At 48.8% G+C, this 18,776-nt stretch overlaps 1 protein-coding gene across 1 annotated transcript in view; it reads left to right on the top strand.

Annotated features, from left to right (window-relative positions):
- The window catches only part of LOC142208849 (arf-GAP with SH3 domain, ANK repeat and PH domain-containing protein 1-like), a 158,956-nt gene that overhangs the window by 93,394 nt on the left and 46,786 nt on the right, over nt 1-18,776 (top strand). Inside the window, exon 9 of the mRNA XM_075277613.1 lies at nt 4,802-4,888. Coding sequence (XP_075133714.1) covers nt 4,802-4,888 — 87 coding nt within the window. The remainder of the gene's footprint in view (nt 1-4,801; nt 4,889-18,776) is intronic.

Genomic DNA, 18,776 nt, shown 5'->3' with positions numbered 1-18,776 from the left:
GATTCTGCAATGGACATAGATATGAACGTACCCTGCAAAGTTATCTCTGTTCTTCTGATCCATTGTACAATGGTCCGTCTGATACGGTTAGGATAAATCATGTGTATCAGATCGGGATGGGGAGGGGGTGACACTTACTGCCAGGTTTCTGCAGATTACAGTTGATCAGGGAGTACCAGAGCAGGACACTTTGTATGTAGTTTATTGTCAAGGGATCCCTACTAATAAGGCTGATCTAAAATGGACAACCTTTACATGGATATCCCAGATCTGTAATATTGATTATCTATCCTTAGTATAGGTCATCAATCCCGGACTGGCAGAGGTTTCCAGGGACTCCCTTTCATCCTCTGTTCAATATAGCTGCAATTTGCTGAAACTAGAACAGCTCTGTGCACTGTGTAGTGGCCAGGATAGGTACTGCAACCTCAGTGCCATTTACAGTGTACTGAGCTATGGCTCATGCAAATGCAAACTACTGACTGAGGGAGCACTTATAGTTGGATCTCTCCAATCTGATATTGATGATCTATCCTAAAATTAGTTCATCAATGTTTAGATCCTGGAATACCCTAAAACATGTCGTAACCTGAAAATAAAATGTGGGGTAAGCCTTTACATCTATTGCCAGTTTAAAGGGAGTGTGTGGCAAGAGCCCATCATATCCACATAACCCTGCACATAGATGGGTGAGGGTCTCCTGAATCAAGCCGTGTTTCCCTGTTGTGAATGGAACAAACGACACGTAGATGATATCCATGTGCTGAACATGCTTTCAGTGACCCTGGGCTGGAAAATGAATAGGAATAGGACCTATCCTAAAATTTGCTTTGGGCTCATGGGCTTGTATAGGGGGCCATAGAAGTGAATGGGACAGTGTCTTAGGGAGCTTTCACACTGAGTTTACGCTCTGCTCATTCTGAACATAAACTCGTTCAGAATGAGCGGCGTTAAAACAGATCCCTTTGATTTCTATGGGTGCCGGCATACGCGCGCTACCCATTGAAATCAGTGGGAGGCTTTTTTTACCTATTGCTTTCAATGTGATACGCGCGTATGCCAGCACTCATAGAAATCAATGGGATCTGTTTTAACGCCGCTCATTCTGAACGAGTTTATGTTCAGAATGAGCAGAGCGTAAACTCCGTGTGAAGGCTCCCTTAGTCGGCAAAATCACACATGAGGCCTAAGGCCGGGTTTACACTGGGTTTTTTGGTACAGAACCTGAGGTGGAGCCGCTTCAGGTTCCAGACTGAAACACGGGTAGCTGCGACTGGATGCCGGTGCACTGCATTGGCATCCAGTCGCGCACTCCGCTCCGGATTAGGCCCAATAAATGGGCCTAGTCTGGAGGAGGGAGAGTCTTTAGGCCGATGTCAGAAGGCAATTCCGCCTGAAGAATGAGCATGAGGCTTCTTTTTTCCGTGAGCCAGAACAAATGGCTCCTGGGAAAAAGACCTGAGTGGCTCCCATTGATTTCAATGTGAGACGTCTTTTTGATCAGGATTTTGAGGCGGATACGGCCTCAACATCCTGACCAAAATACCCTGTTTGAACTCGGCCTAAGATTGGATTCACACATTTGCTTTTTTTAATACTTCTGTTATGAGTAGCACGATTTTATGATGCCAGAAAAACAGAGCTTATCAATTAAATGGTCACAAGTGACATGTATAGTAACCTATGCTACTTATTGCTGCAGTTTAAAAATGCACACAGTTGTTATTAATAAAGCACAGTGTGAACCCGGCCTTAGATCCTGCTCTCATTCTATAAATATATCACACTGATCTTTGCAGCAGACTTGTAATGAAATAACGCAGTGAATATGGGACATTTGCTGCTAATCTTTGGGTTAATCATCAGCAGAGGTGATTAGTAGCGAGCAGGCCGCTCTCCCCGTGAATAGAGCTGCAGATAATGAAGCCGTGCAGTGTACACATCAGGAGAGGGGCTGACCACAGAGCCGACTCTTACCACCGCACAATCCGGCCTTCATATACAGTAATTAGCTCATCCCTCTCCATCCCCTGAGACTGTCCAGACACAGACTGTTGCAGGTGATTTCAAGGTCTGGGCCAGATCCGGTTGCCCAGATGAAATGTATCATCCTCAGCTCGAAAAACCCAGACGAGATGCTTTATTATCATATAGACGTCCCCTCTGCACACCATCCATTACAAGTATTCACTACGTCCCCATGTACAAGGCCAAACCATGGTGAATCCCAAGCCGTGATATTTATTAAAGGGACTGCATGACAGTCCTCTTTTTGAAGTAGCGCCACTCTTGGTTTTTTATATGTAGATTGTGAGCCCCAATACAATCACAATGTACATTTTTTTCCTATCAGTATGTCTTTGTAGAATGGGAGGAAATCCATGCAAATATGGGGAGAACATACAGATGTTGTTCCTAGTGGTATTCGAAGCCAGGACTCCAGGGCTGCAAGGCTGCAGTGCTAACCACTGAGCCACCGTGTTGCCCCTCACCACTCTTGTTTCTGGCTGTGTTTGGTATTGCAGCTTAGACACTTGAATATAATTGAACTGCAATTCCAGGCCTAGCCCATGGACAGCAGGAGTGCTGTTTCTGGCTGAAAGTACAATTTTTTTCCCTGAAAATCCTATAGCCCCTTTAAGTTATGTTGCTATGTGAGCACACTGGGGCTGATTTACCTTAGTATAAGGCGTCATGCACAGGACCGTAGTTGTCCATATACAGTCCATATTTATGGATCTGTAATTGCAGACAGTATATGACCACATCAGTGTCTGAGCTGTAGAAACCATCCACAAAATATGGAGCAGGTCCTAATCTTGTCCATGTTTGTGGCACAGACTTGCCCATATAAGTCTTTTTACAGATGAAAGGGGATGTTCACACTACTGCTGCTGTCCGATCCAGGGTTTCCATCCTCAACCCCAGGGAAACTGGACAGGGGACGGCTTGCTGGCAGTCAGACTTTGTGTCTGTGCAAAAAAGTTTTCCAGGCGGAGAGGCCGCATATGGACACCAGTGGTCACCTTTAAAAACCCATTCAAATGAATGGGTTTTAAAGGGGTTGTCCCATCACAAGGATCCTATCTATACTGCTTGTTAATGTGGATGTAAGACTTTTCCTAAATACACTGCTTCAGCAAAACTGCTTTGTTTGTCCACTATCTTACTTTATTCAATTCTTTGTGGCCACAGCCCTGACCTAGCTGCTCCTGAGTCAAGTGATGTATCTGCTTCTCTGAGGGGAGGGAGGAGGGGTTAAGTGCAGGGAGCGAACCTGTGTATCTAGCTATTCCTGTGTCTACACCATGTGACCTAGCCTCCTGCTCTCAGATAGGGGAGAGGAGCTGCTTTCATTTCTTCTCTTCTCCCAGTTATCAAGCTAGCTAATACAATTGTGTTCATTATGGCAGAGACAGGCAGTCTCTGGATGTAACACAGAATGGAGTTGCTGCTGCCTGTACTTCATAGTCCAATATGGGTGGGCGGAGCTACACATGAATTTGGGGGCGGAGCTAAACGGCAGGTTGCATGTGAAACCCCGCCCACCAAATGATGCAAGAAACCAGGAAGAAAGAAGATTTTACAGCAGTAAAGGCTGATGAGTATGTGAGGTGGGAATATCCCTTTAAAGCTGTCCCCCGTCCAGTTTCCCCAGGGTTTAGGACTGATACCCCAGGGCGGACAGCAGCAGTAGTTTGAACCTAGCCTAATGTGGATGTGGGTTTTTTGCACAATACGGATCCATTTTTTCAGACAGTAAAAACCACTACGGTCATGTAACCTAGGGCTCTCTCCACACTGGGATTATTCCTTTGTTGTTACATCATTTTTACATAAAGTAGAGCAAAGACAGTATTGTCCATTAAGGTCCATTATTCTTCTGTTCAATCAATTAAAAAGCCCCCCATTGTGTCAAGAATGGATTTGTTGTACTGTCTGCTTGTTGAGCCTATACTTAGTCATATTAGCCAGTCTGAGTAAGCAGTGATGCAGTGTAAAGCAGGATAAAGCAGCATGGTGCACCAATGATTACACTGGAGATGAACTACAGTCACACATCACAACACCCCCTAGAGGAACCATTACACATTAACCATTACTGAGCAAGCAGAGCTGCAGTGCAAAGAAGGTAGGGAGTGATAGAACAGTATTGAGCCCCTGACTTGGAGCCCTTGCTGTCACACGTCTCATCTGCCCCTGCCATAGTCAGTAGGGGCAATTTATTAAGACAGGTGTTTCCTATACCCTATATCGAATTCTCATACCAATGACCTATTCACAGGATAGGGCGTCAGTATGTGATCTGTCGGAGTCTGATCTTTGGCGCAACAAAGGGGCGTGTGCTAAAAATGCACCATATTAATACCCATCTGTACCAGAAAGCTGGCGTAAATGGTTTAATAAATTCCCCCAGTGACTTGCATATAACTTATAATCCCACGAGCCGACATTCGCTTTTAGAAATAATTTTTTAAAAATAACAAAAATATTAAATTATACAGATGACTGCTTTAGCTTCTAAAAGGTGAAGTTTGTGACAGCCATATAAAACATACGTCGAGGCTCTTGTCTTAGTTGGAGGGAAGGTGTCTCCTAGGACTCTTCCCGAGAATTGATGACTCACATGTTTTCGGGATAGCTGACATGTCTGAGTGGCGAGGGAGCTGTCTGCGCACCCGTGGGCAGGGGGATAGCTTCAGTGGTTTAGCAGAGTCCTTGCAAGATTATTAAACCAAATAGTGACCCTCAGCAGATGGAGGAACGTCTTATATTATTGTCCTTTGTGTATCTATGTCAGATCAAGAGCAGACAGGAGGAGGAGAAGAAGCAACTCTGTTCTCTGCGGGACCTGCTGAAGCCAACACTGCAGATCGAACCCAAAGAGGTAAAAATGACCCCACGTCTTCTATCTATGTTGTCCTTTATATGGGTCTAGATTTTACCCTGCTGTATCTCAGACAACGTATTGTGAGGCTTTGAGGATTAAAATGAAGTGTTGTATTTAAGATGAAACATTTCAAGTAATATCTTCTTCCCTGTCCGAACAGGATATGTTAGAGCAGGGGTAGGGAACCTTTGGCTCTCCAGCTGCTGTGAAACTACAACTCCCAGCATGCTCCATTCACTTCCATGGGAGTTCCCAGAACAGCAGAGCCAGTATGCATGCTGGGAGTTGTAGTTTTGCAACAGCTGGAGAGCCGTACGTTCCCTACCCCTGGGTTAGAGAATGGGAAGCTGAACTCTTTCATATATTGGTTTATGCTTTGGAGCAAGATTTCAGAGTAAATTCTCACAGGACTCCTAGTTGACAGTAAGAGTCCTGTCTATACACAGTTAATTACAACTTTAGACCGGGGCCCCATTGGCCAGAACCAAAAATCGCAGCGGTTTACAGTACAGGCAAAGTGGATGGGATTCTTGCAAATCTCATGCCCACTTTGCGGTAAAAACCGCAGTGCGGAAACGCCGCCATTTCCAAAACCAGCACGGCTTTGGAAATCGTAGCATACCAATTATATCTACGGAAATGCTGCCGGTTTCACCATAGATATAATTGTAACAGAAAGTCAGTGAAGGAATGTGGCAACATGGTTGCTCAGTGGTTAGCAGTGCAGCCTTGCAGTGTTGGAGTCCTGGGTTTGAATCTTGCCAGGAACAACATCTGCATGGAGTCTGTATGTTCTCCCTGTGTTTGTGTGGTTTTCCTCCCATTCTACAAAGACATACTGGCGTATAGGAGAAATGTACATTGTGATCCCTATATGGGGCTTACAATCTACATTAGAAAAAAAAAGAAAGTCCATGGAGGAAAACTCCGCAAACTTTCTCTTTTTAAGCGCTGCTGGAAGAACCACGATGTGTTGCTGCCGTGGTTTTTCCTGCAGCGCTTTTTGGCTGCAGGTCGTCCCGTGCGGCCTTAGTCTTAAAGGGTTTTTCTGGCCCAAATAATTGTTTTATACTGATGACCATTCCATAGTCATCATAGTATCCCAGTCATCTGTATAGAATCAATATCTGATCTGTGGGGCTCCTACACCTAGGTCTCACACAGATTAGTTCTAGCAGTCTCTGAGTGCCGAAAACCATAGCAGTGAACGTGGAGTGGAAGCAATCTGCTCATATTTACGTAAGGTCATTTCTATAGTGCAGATAGGGCTAGAGCTCCTCTCCTATTACTTAAAGGGATCCTATCATGAAAATGCAATTTTTTGTGACTAACATGTAGGAATAGCTTTAAGAAAGGCTATTCTTCTCTTACCTTTAGATGTCTTCTCCACGACGTCGTTTGGTTTTCTTTAGTATGCTTCTGGAACGGCCTCTTCACACGTCTTCTTCTGGTGCTGGGGTGAAACCTCTACGCATGCACACAGTAAGCGGGGTAAGCGGCCACAAGAAAATGGCTGCTTACACCAGGCGGGCAAGCGCAGTCGGCTCTGCCTGAGGCCAGATGGTAGTTCCGACTTGCGCATGCGTAGAAGTTTCACCCCAGCGCCGGAAGAAGACTCATGAAGAGGCCGTTCCAGAAGATAGAGGCTTTGCTGGAGAGTTCTCTTGCAGCATTGGGGACGCCCCCAGTGCTGTTTGAGTGCCGGGGACCGCCCCCAGTGCTGCGAGAGAACTCATTTGCATACCAAAGAAAACCGGGATTTCTATCAAACGGCGGCGCGGAGAAGACATCTAAAGGTAGGAGAAGAATAGACTTTCGTAAGGCTATTCCTATGCGTTAGTCACAAAAAATTGTATTTTAATGATAAGATCCCTTTAAATAAGAGCAGACTCCATCCATTCTCCTTCACCTGCAATAGCTTCCAAACGCTGAATCAGCTGATTTTTGTGGGTCCAGGTGTTGGATCCCCACAGATCAGTTACTGATGACCTTTCCTGTCAATCATTGGGAAAAATATATATGAGGCCAGAGAAACACTTTTAAATTTAGTGCAGGGCCTAAGGGGGTGGTTCATGACTCAGAGCTTGAAAGAACTCTACCCTGTTGTCTGGAGTGTTGCTTTAACTTTTTTTGGCATATATGAAAACCCTTGAGCTTATTGTGTATATATAATTTCCTATGTGTGCCGGTAAGAGAAAAGTAGCCAGTGCCATTGTGGTAACCAGTAGAGCCCACCAGTTGGCACAGGAGACCTCCAACAGAGCGATACCTTTCTCTTCTTCTATTGATCTGCTCTACAGTCAGCGGGTTGCATATTGTATTCTGGGAGGAAACAAGCTGGGAGCTCCGTCATTCTCTGAAGCTGCTCGGTATAATAACACTCACTGTACAGGCAGGAAGATTTTCAAAGAAGGCTGTATGAGTTGTTTCCTTTCAACCGCAGGCATGCTGTACTGTAGGTACTGTCATAGGATGATGTAGGGAACCAGACTGCGCTATTATGTAAGCACTGAAGTACCATATTACAGATATTATTCCGCAGGCTATAGGTTTCCCAGGGCTTCTTTAATGATAGGTGTCTGAAATAGTTGTAGGCAGGCATGTCACTCTGTAATGTGCAAACAGAAGTGCAGGTTTGTGCAAGCAAAAAATTAAAGCTTTTCTCTGGAGATTTTAAACAAGCACAATTGGATTTTGCCGATGTAGAAAGACCTTTTCACCACATCTTCCAGCTTTTTGCATCCTTTACTAGGTGGCACTCCACTGATTTTGGTGCAGTTGAAATTTTTTCTCTAGCCCCCACCGTTCTTGAGTAGAGATGAGCGAACACTAAAATGTTCGAGGTTCGAAATTCGATTCGAACAGCCGCTCAATGTTCGTGTGTTCGAACGGGTTTCGAACCCCATTATAGTCTATGGGGAACAGATACTCGTTAAGGGGGAAACCCAAATCCGTGTCTGGAGGGTCACCAAGTCCACTATGACACCCCAGGAAATGATGCCAACACCTCTGGAATGACACTGGGACAGCAGGGGAAGCATGTCTGGGGGCATCTAACACACCAAAGACCCTCTATTACCCCAACATCACAGCCTAACAACTACACACTTTACACACTCAATACCACCTCTCTGACAGTAGGAAAACACCTTGAAACATGTGTATTTGGCACTTGCAGTGAGGAGAGCTTGTCACCAGCAGTGAATTTGGCCCTTGTAGTAAGTTGAGGTTGGCACCAACATTTGTTTTGAAAATCAGGGTGGATTGAGCCTCTAACCAGCAGAGTTTGGGCAAATTCATGGTGGAGGGAGCCTCTAAAAACCCCAGTTTGGACCAATTCATGGTGGAGGGAGCCTCTAACCAGCCCAGTTTGGGCAAATTCATGGTGGAGGGAGCCTCTAAAAAACCCAGTTTGGACCAATTCATGGTGGAGGGAGCCTCTAACCAGCCCAGTTTGGGCAAATTCATGGTGGAGGGAGCCTCTAACCAGCCCAGTTTGGACCAATTAATGGTGGAGGGAGCCTCTAACCAGCCCAGTTTGGACCAATTAATGGTGGAGGGAGCCTCTAACCACCCCAGTTTGGACCAATTCATGGTGGAGGGAGCCTCTAAACAGCCCAGTTTGGGCAAATTCATGGTGGAGGGAGCCTCTAAAAAACCCAGTTTGGACCAATTCATGGTGGAGGGAGCCTCTAACCAGCCCAGTTTGGACCAATTAATGGTGGAGGGAGCCTCTAAACAGCCAAGTTTGGACCAATTCATGGTGGAGGGAGCCTCTAAAAACCCCAGTTTGGACCAATTCATGGTGGAGGGAGCCTCTAACCAGCCCAGTTTGGGCAAATTCATGGTGGAGGGAGCCTCTAAACAGCCCAGTTTGGGCAAATTCATGGTGGAGGGAGCCTCTAACCAGCCCAGTTTGGACCAATTAATGGTGGAGGGAGCCTCTAACCAGCCCAGTTTGGACCAATTAATGGTGGAGGGAGCCTCTAACCAGCCCAGTTTGGACCAATTAATGGTGGAGGGAGCCTCTAACCACCCCAGTTTGGACCAATTCATGGTGGAGGGAGCCTCTAAACAGCCCAGTTTGGGCAAATTCATGGTGGAGGGAGCCTCTAAAAAACCCAGTTTGGACCAATTCATGGTGGAGGGAGCCTCTAAACAGCCAAGTTTGGACCAATTCATGGTGGAGGGAGCCTCTAAACAGCCAAGTTTGGACCAATTCATGGTGAAGGGAGCCTCTAAAAACCCGTTTGGACCAATTCATGGTGGAGGGAGCCTCTAACCAGCCCAGTTTGGGCAAATTCATGGTGGAGGGAGCCTCTAAACAGCCCAGTTTGGGCAAATTCATGGTGGAGGGAGCCTCTAACCAGCCCAGTTTGGACCAATTAATGGTGGAGGGAGCCTCTAACCAGCCCAGTTTGGACCAATTAATGGTGGAGGGAGCCTCTAACCAGCCCAGTTTGGACCAATTAATGGTGGAGGGAGCCTCTAACCACCCCAGTTTGGACCAATTCATGGTGGAGGGAGCCTCTAACCAGCCCAGTTTGGACCAATTCATGGTGGAGGGAGCCTCTAAAAAACCCAGTTTGGACCAATTCATGGTGGAGGGAGCCTCTAAACAGCCCAGTTTGGGCAAATTCATGGTGGAGGGAGCCTCTAAACAGCCCAGTTTGGGCAAATTCATGGTGGAGGGAGCCTCTAACCAGCCCAGTTTGGACCAATTAATGGTGGAGGGAGCCTCTAACCAGCCCAGTTTGGACCAATTAATGGTGGAGGGAGCCTCTAACCACCCCAGTTTGGACCAATTCATGGTGGAGGGAGCCTCTAAACAGCCAAGTTTGGACCAATTCATGGTGGAGGGAGCCTCTAAAAACCCCAGTTTGGACCAATTCATGGTGGAGGGAGCCTCTAACCAGCCCAGTTTGGGCAAATTCATGGTGGAGGGAGCCTCTAAACAGCCCAGTTTGGGCAAATTCATGGTGGAGGGAGCCTCTAAAAAACCCAGTTTGGACCAATTCATGGTGGAGGGAGCCTCTAAACAGCCAAGTTTGGACCAATTCATGGTGGAGGGAGCCTCTAAACAGCCAAGTTTGGACCAATTCATGGTGAAGGGAGCCTCTAAAAACCCGTTTGGACCAATTCATGGTGGAGGGAGCCTCTAACCAGCCCAGTTTGGGCAAATTCATGGTGGAGGGAGCCTCTAAACAGCCCAGTTTGGGCAAATTCATGGTGGAGGGAGCCTCTAACCAGCCCAGTTTGGACCAATTAATGGTGGAGGGAGCCTCTAACCACCCCAGTTTGGACCAATTCATGGTGGAGGGAGCCTCTAAACAGCCAAGTTTGGACCAATTCATGGTGGAGGGAGCCTCTAAAAACCCCAGTTTGGACCAATTCATGGTGGAGGGAGCCTCTAACCAGCCCAGTTTGGGCAAATTCATGGTGGAGGGAGCCTCTAAACAGCCCAGTTTGGGCAAATTCATGGTGGAGGGAGCCTCTAAAAAACCCAGTTTGGACCAATTCATGGTGGAGGGAGCCTCTAAACAGCCAAGTTTGGACCAATTCATGGTGGAGGGAGCCTCTAAACAGCCAAGTTTGGACCAATTCATGGTGAAGGGAGCCTCTAAAAACCCGTTTGGACCAATTCATGGTGGAGGGAGCCTCTAACCAGCCCAGTTTGGGCAAATTCATGGTGGAGGGAGCCTCTAAACAGCCCAGTTTGGGCAAATTCATGGTGGAGGGAGCCTCTAACCAGCCCAGTTTGGACCAATTAATGGTGGAGGGAGCCTCTAACCAGCCCAGTTTGGACCAATTAATGGTGGAGGGAGCCTCTAACCACCCCAGTTTGGACCAATTCATGGTGGAGGGAGCCTCTAACCAGCCCAGTTTGGGCAAATTCATGGTGGAGGGAGCCTCTAACCAGCCCAGTTTGGACCAATTAATGGTGGAGGGAGCCTCTAACCAGCCCAGTTTGGACCAATTAATGGTGGAGGGAGCCTCTAACCACCCCAGTTTGGACCAATTCATGGTGGAGGGAGCCTCTAAACAGCCAAGTTTGGACCAATTCATGGTGGAGGGAGCCTCTAAAAACCCCAGTTTGGACCAATTCATGGTGGAGGGAGCCTCTAACCAGCCCAGTTTGGGCAAATTCATGGTGGAGGGAGCCTCTAAACAGCCCAGTTTGGGCAAATTCATGGTGGAGGGAGCCTCTAACCAGCCCAGTTTGGACCAATTAATGGTGGAGGGAGCCTCTAACCAGCCCAGTTTGGACCAATTAATGGTGGAGGGAGCCTCTAACCACCCCAGTTTGGACCAATTCATGGTGGAGGGAGCCTCTAACCAGCCCAGTTTGGACCAATTCATGGTGGAGGGAGCCTCTAAAAAACCCAGTTTGGACCAATTCATGGTGGAGGGAGCCTCTAAACAGCCCAGTTTGGGCAAATTCATGGTGGAGGGAGCCTCTAAACAGCCCAGTTTGGGCAAATTCATGGTGGAGGGAGCCTCTAACCAGCCCAGTTTGGACCAATTAATGGTGGAGGGAGCCTCTAACCAGCCCAGTTTGGACCAATTAATGGTGGAGGGAGCCTCTAACCACCCCAGTTTGGACCAATTCATGGTGGAGGGAGCCTCTAAACAGCCAAGTTTGGACCAATTCATGGTGAAGGGAGCCTCTAAAAACCCGTTTGGACCAATTCATGGTGGAGGGAGCCTCTAACCAGCCCAGTTTGGACCAATTAATGGTGGAGGGAGCCTCTAACCACCCCAGTTTGGACCAATTCATGGTGGAGGGAGCCTCTAACCAGCCCAGTTTGGACCAATTCATGGTGGAGGGAGCCTCTAAAAAACCCAGTTTGGACCAATTCATGGTGGAGGGAGCCTCTAAACAGCCCAGTTTGGGCAAATTCATGGTGGAGGGAGCCTCTAAACAGCCCAGTTTGGGCAAATTCATGGTGGAGGGAGCCTCTAACCAGCCCAGTTTGGACCAATTAATGGTGGAGGGAGCCTCTAACCAGCCCAGTTTGGACCAATTAATGGTGGAGGGAGCCTCTAACCAGCCCAGTTTGGACCAATTAATGGTGGAGGGAGCCTCTAACCAGCCCAGTTTGGACCAATTAATGGTGGAGGGAGCCTCTAAACAGCCAAGTTTGGACCAATTCATGGTGGAGGGAGCCTCTAACCAGCCCAGTTTGGACCAATTAATGGTGGAGGGAGCCTCTAACCAGCCCAGTTTGGGCAAATTCATGGTGGAGGGAGCCTCTAAACAGCCCAGTTTGGGCAAATTCATGGTGGAGGGAGCCTCTAACCAGCCCAGTTTGGACCAATTAATGGTGGAGGGAGCCTCTAACCAGCCCAGTTTGGACCAATTAATGGTGGAGGGAGCCTCTAACCAGCCCAGTTTGGACCAATTAATGGTGGAGGGAGCCTCTAACCAGCCCAGTTTGGACCAATTAATGGTGGAGGGAGCCTCTAAACAGCCAAGTTTGGACCAATTCATGGTGGAGGGAGCCTCTAACCAGCCCAGTTTGGACCAATTAATGGTGGAGGGAGCCTCTAACCAGCCCAGTTTGGACCAATTCATGGTGGAGGGAGCCTCTAAAAACCCCAGTTTGGACCAATTCATGGTGGAGGGAGCCTCTAACCAGCCCAGTTTGGACCAATTAATGGTGGAGGGAGCCTCTAACCAGCCAAGTTTGGACCAATTCATGGTGAAGGGAGCCTCTAAAAACCCGTTTGGACCAATTCATGGTGGAGGGAGCCTCTAACCAGCCCAGTTTGGGCAAATTCATGGTGGAGGGAGCCTCTAACCAGCCCAGTTTGGACCAATTAATGGTGGAGGGAGCCTCTAACCAGCCCAGTTTGGACCAATTAATGGTGGAGGGAGCCTCTAACCACCCCAGTTTGGACCAATTCATGGTGGAGGGAGCCTCTAAACAGCCCAGTTTGGGCAAATTCATGGTGGAGGGAGCCTCTAAAAAACCCAGTTTGGACCAATTCATGGTGGAGGGAGCCTCTAAACAGCCAAGTTTGGACCAATTCATGGTGGAGGGAGCCTCTAAACAGCCAAGTTTGGACCAATTCATGGTGAAGGAGCCTCTAAACAGCCAAGTTTGGACCAATTCATGGTGGAGGGAGCCTCTAAACAGCCAAGTTTGGACCAATTCATGGTGAAGGGAGCCTCTAAAAACCCGTTTGGACCAATTCATGGTGGAGGGAGCCTCTAACCAGCCCAGTTTGGACCAATTAATGGTGGAGGGAGCCTCTAACCAGCCCAGTTTGGACCAATTAATGGTGGAGGGAGCCTCTAAACAGCCAAGTTTGGACCAATTCATGGTGGAGGGAGCCTCTAAAAACCCCAGTTTGGACCAATTCATGGTGGAGGGAGCCTCTAACCAGCCCAGTTTGGACCAATTAATGGTGGAGGGAGCCTCTAACCAGCCAAGTTTTGACCAATTCATGGTGAAGGGAGCCTCTAAAAACCCGTTTGGACCAATTCATGGTGGAGGGAGCCTCTAACCAGCCCAGTTTGGGCAAATTCATGGTGGAGGGAGCCTCTAAACAGCCCAGTTTGGGCAAATTCATGGTGGAGGGAGCCTCTAAAAAACCCAGTTTGGACCAATTCATGGTGGAGGGAGCCTCTAAACAGCCAAGTTTGGACCAATTCATGGTGGAGGGAGCCTCTAAACAGCCAAGTTTGGACCAATTCATGGTGAAGGGAGCCTCTAAAAACCCGTTTGGACCAATTCATGGTGGAGGGAGCCTCTAACCAGCCCAGTTTGGGCAAATTCATGGTGGAGGGAGCCTCTAAACAGCCCAGTTTGGGCAAATTCATGGTGGAGGGAGCCTCTAACCAGCCCAGTTTGGACCAATTAATGGTGGAGGGAGCCTCTAAAAAACCCAGTTTGGACCAATTCATGGTGGAGGGAGCCTCTAACCAGCCCAGTTTGGGCAAATTCATGGTGGAGGGAGCCTCTAAACAGCCCAGTTTGGGCAAATTCATGGTGGAGGGAGCCTCTAACCAGCCCAGTTTGGACCAATTAATGGTGGAGGGAGCCTCTAAAAAACCCAGTTTGGACCAATTCATGGTGGAGGGAGCCTCTAAACAGCCCAGTTTGGGCAAATTCATGGTGGAGGGAGCCTCTAAACAGCCCAGTTTGGACCAATTCATGGTGGAGGGAGCCTCTAAACAGCCCAGTTTGGGCAAATTCATGGTGGAAGGAGCCTCTAACCAGCAGAGTTGTGGGAAAGCAGGGTGGAGGGAGCCTCTAACCAGCAGAGTTGGTGGAAATCAGGGTGGAGGGAGCCTCTAACCAGCAGAGTTGGGGGAAATCATGTTGGAGGGAGCCTAGTATTAGCAGAATTGTGCAACGCTTATGGTGGATGAGTATGAGGATGCGGAGGAATTGGAGAGGTTGAGTACAGACATGGAGTTTCATGTTGGGGTGCTTTACATAGGTGGGCCCAAAAATGAAGGCTCTATCCAGTGGTGGTTCATTTTTATCAAAGTGAGCCGGTCGGCACTCTCAGCTGACAGACGGGTGCGCTTGTCAGTGATGATGCCACCGGCTGCACTGAACACCCTCTCAGATAGGACGCTGGCGGCAGGACAGGACAGCACCTCCAAGGCATATAGGGCAAGTTCAAGCCACAGGTCCAACTTCGACACCCAATACGTGTAGGGCGCAGAGGGGTCGGAGAGGACAGGGCTGTGGTCGGAAAGGTATTCCCGCAACATGCGCCTATACTTCTCACGCCTGGTGACACTAGGACCCTCCGTGGCGGCACTTTGGCGAGGGGGTGCCATCAAGGTGTCCCAGACCTTAGACAGTGTGCCCCTCGTTTGTGTGGACCGGTGAGAACTTGGTTGCCTACTGGAGGAACTGCCCTCCCTGCCGCCAACGTCACATGCTGGAAACATCTCCATCATATTCTGCACCAATTGCCTGTGGCAAGCATTGATGCGATTGGCCCTCCCCTCTACCGGAATAAAAGACGAGATGTTGTTTTTATACCGGGGGTCAAGGATAGCAAAGATCCAGTACTGGTTGTCCTCCATGATTTTGACAATACGCTTGTCGGTTGTAAAGCACCCCAACATGAACTCAGCCATGTCTGCCACAGTGTTAGTTGGCATGACTCCTCTGGCCCCACCGGAAAGTTCAATCTCCATTTCCTCCTCATCCTCCATGTCTACCCATCCGCGCTGCAACAATGGGACGATTCGAAGTTGCCCGGAAGCCTCCTGTATCACCATCACATCATCGGACAACTCTTCTTCCTCCTCCTCCTCCTCCTCCTCCTCCTCCTCCATTAAACGCAGTGAAGCGGACAGATGTGTGGACCTACTCTCCAGCTGTGACGGATCGGATGCCATCCCTAACTCCTCTGTGTGATCTGAGTTATCCCTGATGTCAATCAGGGATTCTCTCAGAACACACAAGAGCGGGATTGTAAGGCTCACCATCGCATCCTCAGAGCTCACCCTCCTTGTGGACTCCTCAAACACCCGTAGGATGTCACAAAGGTCTCTCATCCATGGCCACTCATGGATGTGAAACTGAGGCAGCTGACTTTGTGGCACCCTAGGGTTTTGTAGCTGGTATTCCATCAAAGGTCTCTGCTGCTCAACCACTCTATTCAACATCTGAAACGTTGAGTTCCAGCGTGTGGGGACGTCGCACAAAAGCCGGTGTTGTGGCACATGCAGGCGTTGCTGGAGAGATTTTAAGCTAGCAGCGGCTACTGTCGACTTGCGAAAGTGGGCGCACATGCGCCGCACTTTCACCAGTAGCTCTGGAACATTGGGGTAGCTCTTTAGGAAACGTTGCACCACTAGGTTGAAGACGTGGGCCAGGCATGGAACATGTTGGAGTCCGGCAAGCTCCAGAGCTGCTACCAGGTTCCGGCCGTTATCACAAACGACCATGCCTGGGCCCAGGTGCAGCGGCTCAAACCATATTGCCGTCTCATCGAGGAGGGCATCCCTCACCTCGGAGGCAGTGTGCTGTCTGTCCCCCAAGCTGATCAGCTTCAGCACAGCCTGCTGACGTCTACCAACGCCAGTGCTGCAACGTTTCCAACTCGTAGCTGGGGTCAATCTAACAGCGGAGGAGGAGGCGGTGGCGGAGGAGGAGGCGGTGGCGGAGGAGGAGGCGGTAGAGGAGGAGGAGGAGGGGGGTGTTCTTCTCGTGTCCCTGCCAGGAATGTTAGGCGGGGAGACGAGGTACACCGGGCCAGTTTGGGAAGCAGTCCCAGCCTCAACTACATTCACCCAGTGTGCCGTCAGTGAAATGTAGCGTCCCTGTCCGCATGCACTTGTCCACGCGTCGGTGGTCAAGTGGACCTTTGTGCAAAGCGCGGAACTAAGGGCCCGCCTGATGTTGAGTGACACGTGCTGGTGCAAGGCGGGGACGGCACACCGGGAGAAGTAGTGACGGCTAGGGACGGCATAGCGAGGTGCCGCAGTTGCCATCAGGTCCAGGAAGGCGGGAGTTTCAACAAGCCGGAACGCCAACATCTCCTGGGCCAGCAGTTTAGCGATGTTGGCGTTCAAGGCTTGCGCGTGTGGGTGGTTAGCAGTGTATTTCTGCCGCCGCTCCAATGTCTGAGAGATGGTGGGTTGTTGTAAAGAAACGCCTGATGGTGCCTTTGATGGTGCAGGAGAAGGAGATAAGACAGGACCAGGGGAGGATGAGGTAGAAGTCAACAAAGTGGCGGAGGCAGATGAAGTGGTGTCCTGGCTCGTCCTCTGGAGTGCATCGCCAGCACAGTCAGCAGTGGCAGTGGCAGAGGCAGAGGCAGTGGCAGAGGCAGTGGCAGTGGCGTGAACGGCAGGCGGCCTTTGTCCTGCCGTTGCTGCCTGCCACTGATTCCAGTGCTTGGATTCCAAATGACGGCGCATTGAAGTGGTGGACAGGTTGCTCTTCTCAGAGCCCCTAATCAATTTCGAGAGGCAAATTGTGCAGACAACACTATATCTGTCCTCGGCGCATTCCTTGAAAAAACTCCACACCTTCGAGAAACGTGCCCTCGAGGTGGGAGTTTTTCGGGGCTGGGTACGAACTGGAACATCTTGGGAGATTCCGGGTGTGGCCTGGCTTCGCCTAAGCTGCTGACCTCTGCCTCTGCCTCTAGCTACCCTTTTTGGTGCTGCACCTGCCTCAACATCCACACTACTTTCCCCGCTTGACATCCCCCCTGTCCAGGTCGGGTCAGTGTCCTCATCATCCACCACTTCCTCTTCCAACTCCTGTCTCATCTCCTCCTCCCGCACAATGCGCCGGTCAACTGGATGCCCTGACGGCAACTGCGTCACATCATCGTCGATGAGGGTGGGTTGCTGGTCATCCACCACCAAATCGAACGGAGATGGAGGAGACTCTAGTGTTTGAGCATCTGGACACAGATGCTCCTCTGTTAGGTTCGTGGAATCGTGACGTGGAGAGGCAGGTTGAGGGACAATGAAAGGAGCGGAGAACAGCTCTGGGGAGCAGGGACAGTTTGGGTTATTGTTCTGTAAAGCTTCGGAATTTTGGGAGGAAGGAAGACAAGACTGTTGGGTAATAGGAGGAGAGGAGGCAGAGTCTGACTGGCTGCTGGACAATGTGCTGTAAGCGTTCTCTGACAGCCATTGCAAGACCTGTTCCTGGTTCTCGGGCCTACTAAGGTTTGTACCCTGCAGTTTAGTTAATGTGGCAAGCAACCCTGGCACTGTGGAGTGGCGCAATGCTTGCTGCCCCACAGGAGTAGGCACGGGACGCCCTGTGGCTTCACTGCTACCTTGCTCCCCAGAACCATTCCCCCGACCTCGCCCACGGCCTCGTCCACGTCCCTTTCCGGGAGCCTTGCGCATTTTGAATTCCTAGTTAGAAATTGGCACTGTATACCAGTAGTAAAAATTGTGGGTGCACGTAACCCCAATATATTCTTTGAATTCCCAGTCAGACACTGGCACTATATGGCAGTAGCAAGAAATGAGGGTATTTGTATTCCCAATATACTCTTTGAATTCCCAGTCAGACAATGGCACTGTATACCAGTAGTAAAAATTGTGGGTGCACGTAACCCCAATATATTCTTTGAATTACCAGTCAGAAACTGGCACTATATGGCAGTAGCAAGAAATGAGGGTATTTATAACCCCAATATATTCTTTGAATTCCCAGTCAGACAATGGCACTGTATACCAGTAGTAAAAATTGTGGGTGCACGTAACCCCAATATATTCTTTGAATTACCAGTCAGAAACTGGCACTATATGGCAGTAGCAAGAAATGAGGGTATTTGTATTCCCAATATACTCTTTGAATTCCCAGTCAGACAATGGCACTGTATACCAGTAGTAAAAATTGTGGGTGCACGTAACCCCAATATATTCTTTGAATTACCAGTCAGAAACTGGCACTATATGGCAGTAGCAAGAAATGAGGGTATTTATAACCCCAATATATTCTTTGAATTCCCAGTCAGACAATGGCACTGTATACCAGTAGTAAAAATTGTGGGTGCACGTAACCCCAATATATTCTTTGAATTACCAGTCAGAAACTGGCACTATATGGCAGTAGCAAGAAATGAGGGTATTTGTATTCCCAATATACTCTTTGAATTCCCAGTCAGACAATGGCACTGTATACCAGTAGTAAAAATTGTGGGTGCACATAACCCCAATATATTCTTTGAATTACCAGTCAGAAACTGGCACTATATGGCAGTAGCAAGAAATGAGGGTATTTGTATTCCCAATATACTCTTTGAATTCCCAGTCAGACAATGGCACTGTATACCAGTAGTAAAAATTGTGGGTGCACGTAACCCCAATATATTCTTTGAATTACCAGTCAGAAACTGGCACTATATGGCAGTAGCAAGAAATGAGGGTATTTGTATT

This window comes from Leptodactylus fuscus, chromosome 6 (assembly GCF_031893055.1).
Source record: "Leptodactylus fuscus isolate aLepFus1 chromosome 6, aLepFus1.hap2, whole genome shotgun sequence".
Lineage (NCBI taxonomy): Eukaryota > Metazoa > Chordata > Amphibia > Anura > Leptodactylidae > Leptodactylus > Leptodactylus fuscus.
This window is presented reverse-complemented; position numbering and strand designations above follow the sequence as displayed.